Genomic DNA, 5,265 nt, shown 5'->3' on the forward strand with positions numbered 1-5,265 from the left:
AATACAGGCTGTGAGGTTACCTTGGCCGCGCACACGAGCCGACTAACTGCCCAGATGTAGAGGTGCACAAACAGCCACCATCTTCAGTCAGAACACCCTGGGGCTTGGGGGGGTTCCCCCCTTGTTATTTTGTTCATCTTTTGGGTCCCTTGCACAGGATAAAGGGTTAGACGTGCTCCAATGAAAATGAGCATATGCTCATTTACTGCTATGTGTTATTTATTGCAAAAGCAAATAGGAGGAAGAGTGTGCAAGGTATTTCTTTATTTTCCTTATGGAAAACTGCTGTCAGATTCCCCCTCAGACTCTCAGGGCAGGGACTCATCTGTAGGAAAGCTTAGGAGTTTTCATCACAAATTTTCACTAGAAACATTGCATTCACATCAGAGACGACCGCTAAGAGAGATGGAGAGAGAAAATTACTGCTGCCATGGAAACATTCCAGAAAGGAGATTTTTTTTTTTTTTTGTCTGGCTTTTTGGGGGAACTTCTGTCAGTCTCCATTGCCTTCATACATGTTAAATTGTGAACTCGATTGCCTCATTTTGTAAATAGGAACTTCTACAATTGTTGGCCAAAAGACGATTTTCCTGTTTGTTAGCTGCTAGTAGAGGAGAAAATACGCTCCCCATCTAGGCTGGCTTCACAAGTAGCCATCTGGAGACAAAACAGCCATTTTAGCATATTGTCCTTTGAGAGGCACAGAAGAGAATGCTTTACCATAGATCCTAAGGATAGTCTAAAATGTCCTCTGTTTTCCAAAAAATACAGAATTAAAGTCTGAAAGACTGGAAGGGGTCCTCTTACCCTAGATAATGCAGTATATTTAATGACAAGATTTTATGACCTGCTTTTAAAAGGAACCATGCCCCAAACCATTTGGCAAGGGTTTCAAGTGTCATCTACTTAAACCTAATAAATCAGAAGTGAAAAACTGATCTAGAGAGAAAGGCACCCAAACTGTGTAGAGAGGAGTCAATGTTATTCCTGCAAAGGAAATACCCAGTTGGGCAACGTTCTCGTGGAACACTAAACTAAACTTTGCCTGGCTCCGCGCATTTTTGATTTTAACGGGATGCTGCCGGCTGTTACAAGGGCTGTAACAATCCACAGTTGTGTGCAGCAAAGGAAGTTGAGGTGCTGGTGTCTGTGAGTGGGAGGTGCCTGGCAGATAATTGTGGAACAACTCGCCCTTCCCCCACCCCTCGGAAAGGAGAGAGTTTAATCAAACTACCTCTGCTAATAACCAGCCTCTGCTGGGAAAGAAAGTCCTGATTTCATGGATTTGCTACAATAAATCCCAAAGTGTTTTGGTTTGTTTTGTTTTCCCGGAGATACACATTTATGTACAGGACTGGTGCCTTTTCTGTGACAGAAAATGAAGCGCTGGGTTGGCTTTGTTTCAGGGCAAACTCAGATCTGAAGGGTGGGACCTAATCAGCTCTTCTGAACTAATCCTGTGTGAAATCAGTGCTCAAATGTATCCAGGCTTGAGTAGTCAGAAATGTTTGGGGAAATTGTTTGCTATTACGGCTGTTAGCTTGCCCAGGGGTACTGGGGGTGTGTGGGGATAGGGCTTTAATTATTTATTTAAGTCAGTCACATTTTGTTAGAAACAAAAACTGAGCAGAAAAATCTATAAGTGAGCTGAAATGAGCATATTCACGCTTGCTTTCTACTTAGACCAGCGGGGAAATAGTGGTATCCAAAGCTCTTTCAGTCTGTCACGAATCACCAGCATCTCAACAGGATGCTTTGACCAAGCCAGAAACCAAAGGAACCAAAATAGGTCAATTAATCAAAGTGGTTTCTATCTTTATAATTTCTTTCTCATTACTGTACTTTATTCATTAATGTAACTGGATCAGAACAGAGTCTAGCCTGCCTCATGGCCCCAGTGTATCAGTGCCTGAGCATCTCCTAGGAAATAAGTGGCGGCAGTTTTTCCCTTCACCGGGTGGAGGGTACTCAGCCTCCCGCAGGACGGGGCCTGTGCAGCTGTATCCTCACACTCAGCCGTGCTGTAATGTTCTTATTTCAGTCGGCGGCATGTTTTTCCCACTTCCGTTCCAGAGTTGATTGTCGGCCACCGTAAGCTGGGCAGACTGACTAGACATGGGCTTCTACTGATCTGTTCCAACTGAATTTAGCTCACTCATTTAGCCAACGGTCACGTTTCTGCCCATCCTGGGACCTGATTCAATTTCTGCTGAAGTGAATGAATGAATGAAATCACCACTCAGAACCTACCTACTCGAGCTCATTTCCGAGATGGGTTTTAAAGGATTCACTAAAATTATATTGTACGTGTAGGATAAATTATAGTTTGTCCTTCATATAGGGGATCATTGCCCATAGGAAAATGGTTCACTTGTAGAGCCTCTTAAATAAAATTCAGCTGTAATACAAATAATGTATTTTTTTAAATGAAATAGCAAAAAGAGAAGTAGTAACACTAATAATAATGACAGAAATAAACTTGCAAGTCATTTTATAGGCCATTTCTCCACTTCATTACATTAATTTTACTGCAGTCTAGCACCATTCAGTGATATTGCCCTGGCATGAAATCAGATTCCCTATGGAACATTCTCACAAAATAATTCTGTATGCTGTCTTAATATTAATATTTTAAGCAGCATTTAAATATATGGATATGCTGATTTTACCATTTGCAGCCTTCATTTTCATGATCAAAATGACATCTAGATTCCTCTATGGGCATTGCATGAGCTACATTGGATTTGTATTTTATACTTTGGTGCTGCATTGGAAACTTGATGTTCATAAAGTACATTGAACATAGAGATAAGCAAGTTCTGGTATAGGAAACCAATAGTTTCCAGTATAACTGAGGAATCATAGCAAAAATTCAGAAAATCTCAGATTTCCACCAAAATATATGGCTTTCCTGTATATTAGGTTTCCACAATTAATAAAAGCATGTGCAGTACTGGTGGTATTCTTCATAAGTTCCAGTTTAAAATAAATTCTCTATTTCGCTTCTCAGTTTGCTAAGTCTGTCTCCATATGTTAACTGCTTCCTTTTTCTTCTTCTTCTTTATTTCAAGGAAATATTTTAAATATGGCAGAAACTAAAGCCTTCCAGCTTGAAGCAGCCTGTGCTCTCGCCTTTTTCTTTGTCGTAATCTGTTGGGTTGATGCAGCTTCCTTCCAGCAGCATCAGCTGCTTCAGAAAGACCCAGACTATGTAATGAAAAACTTACAAAGGTTCCCAAATCCTGATATGATCAAAGCTTTGGAATACATAGAGGATCTTCGCAAGCAAACTAACAAGGGAGAAAGCAGCCCTGATTACAACTCTTTCCAAAGTGTCCCATATCTCCTGCAACAGAAAGAAAACAAAGATCAGGTTCACCTACCAGATAATGTAAGGGATTCTTTGACTGAAGATGAGTCCCAATGGGTTAAGGTAATGTTGGAAGCCTTGCGACAAGCTGAGAAAGAGTCAAAAGTTGGCCCAAAGGAGAATAAACCTTTTGGTCTGAGTTCAGATAACAACTTTCCAGCTGGAGTGACTGATGATTATGAGGCTTACAAGTGGCCTGAGAGGTGGCAAAAATATCTCAAAATGCCACTTGGGCACTATGAAGACAGCTCAAGAGACAGTCCTTTCAAACGTACTAATGAAATAGTGGAAGAGCAATACACACCCCAAAGTCTTGCTACGCTGGAGTCTGTGTTTCAGGAGTTGGGGAAGATGGCAGGACCTAGTAACCACAAGAAAGAAAGGCTGGATGAGGACCAGAAATTGTATACGGATGATGAAGATGATGTATATAAAGTGAATAACATTGCCTATGAAGATGTGGTTGGCGGAGAAGATTGGAATCCCATAGAGGAGAAAGTGGAAAGTCAGACCCAGGAAGAGATAAAAAATAGCAAAGAGGAAATTGATAAACATGAAGAGGAGATCGATGATGAAATGAAAAGATCAGGGAAACTCAGCTTCCTTGAGGATGAAATAAGAAGAGGAGACAATAAAGATCATATGTTGGAGGACGTTTCAAAGCTAATGAATTACTACCTGAAGAGGCTGATGGGCGGTGCTGCAAATAGGAAATTAAGGACTGGAGGAGAACTTGAGGAAAAAAGAGCGCCCACATTTTTGGATAAGCAACTTGATCCTCAGTCCATAGCTCAGCTAATAGAAATCTCAAGGAATTTACAAATTCCTCCTGAGGATTTAATAGACATGTTGAAAGCTGGAGAACCAAAGCAGCTTCAGAATGAAAGGTTGGAAGCTGAGCAGGAAGCAGAATTCCCAGAAGACCTTGATGAGATCGCTGAAACTAATCTAGGACAGAGTGATATATTTAAAAATAACGTAAACTCTAAGAACGGGTACATGAAGCAGCCTTTTAATGTTATTCCAGAAAATTTACCTGAAGACCTCAATATCGAAGATATTGTCAGTCTTCTGGGAACTGACAATTTAGCTAATCAGAATCCCTCCTACTTGCTAAATCGTCTTAATCAAGAAAATGATTTGCCAAGACTGTCTTACATTCCCAGAAGATTGAAAGGACACCCATTTCCTAAAGCTGCCTGGATGAACGATTTGGAAAGGCGACAAATGGAGTATGAGAAACTGAACGAGAAGGACGAAGAGCTGGCCGATTACTTGGCAAAGGTGTTGGCAAAGTACCCTGAAGTTATCAATACAAACCAGATGAAACGAGTCCCAGTTCCAGCTTCTGAAAGTGACTTGCAGGAAGATGACCGGCTGGAGCAGGCCATCAGGGAGCACCTAAGCCAGCTGGGACCGCAGGAGGCTGCGAAGTTGGCTTCGCTCAGCAAAAGGCTTTCCATGGCTGGGGAAACCGATGACACGCAAAGCAGGCAGTATCTGGATGAGGATATGCTAGCAAAGGTGCTAGAGTATCTAAAACAGGAGAAATCAGAGCTCGAAAGAGATCACATTACTAAACGGGCAATGGAAAATATGTAATTGTTCCCCAAATATTATTTCTCTTCAATGTGTTGACTTCTATCCCAATTCAGTTGTGATTTCTTCCCACTCTCCCACTAAACAACCTATGGTAGACTACTTACCATTGAACAGTCTGCATTATCTTTCTCAGAGCTGTTATATTGTTTATTGATATACTTATATATGTTATAAATTATGGGGCAAACAACAAATTGCTTCAAGTGTTTTAAGAAAGAATTTAATGAAATCAAGTAAAACTATAATATGTAAACAAATGACCTTTGCATTGTTAATAAAACATGATAAATGAA

The 5,265-nt window shown here is 40.7% G+C and overlaps 1 protein-coding gene across 1 annotated transcript; it reads left to right on the forward strand.

The window, feature by feature from the left end:
* The first annotated feature begins 3,082 nt into the window (after positions 1–3,082).
* SCG2 (secretogranin II) lies at positions 3,083–4,972 on the forward strand. The gene has a single exon (XM_009649126.2). It carries the CDS (start codon positions 3,086–3,088, stop codon positions 4,970–4,972), a length of 1,887 nt encoding a protein of 628 aa, XP_009647421.1. The 5' UTR covers positions 3,083–3,085.
* The last annotated feature ends 293 nt before the right edge of the window (positions 4,973–5,265 follow it).

The sequence above is a fragment of the Egretta garzetta genome, unplaced genomic scaffold (genome assembly GCF_000687185.1).
Source record: "Egretta garzetta isolate BGI_Z169 unplaced genomic scaffold, ASM68718v1 scaffold161, whole genome shotgun sequence".
In the NCBI taxonomy this organism is placed as follows: Eukaryota; Metazoa; Chordata; class Aves; order Pelecaniformes; family Ardeidae; genus Egretta; species Egretta garzetta.

Bases quoted from the DNA above. Each gene is read 5' to 3' on its own strand.
- SCG2 (XM_009649126.2), top strand. From the start codon at position 3,086: ATGGCAGAAACTAAAGCCTTCCAGCTTGAAGCAGCCTGTGCTCTCGCC.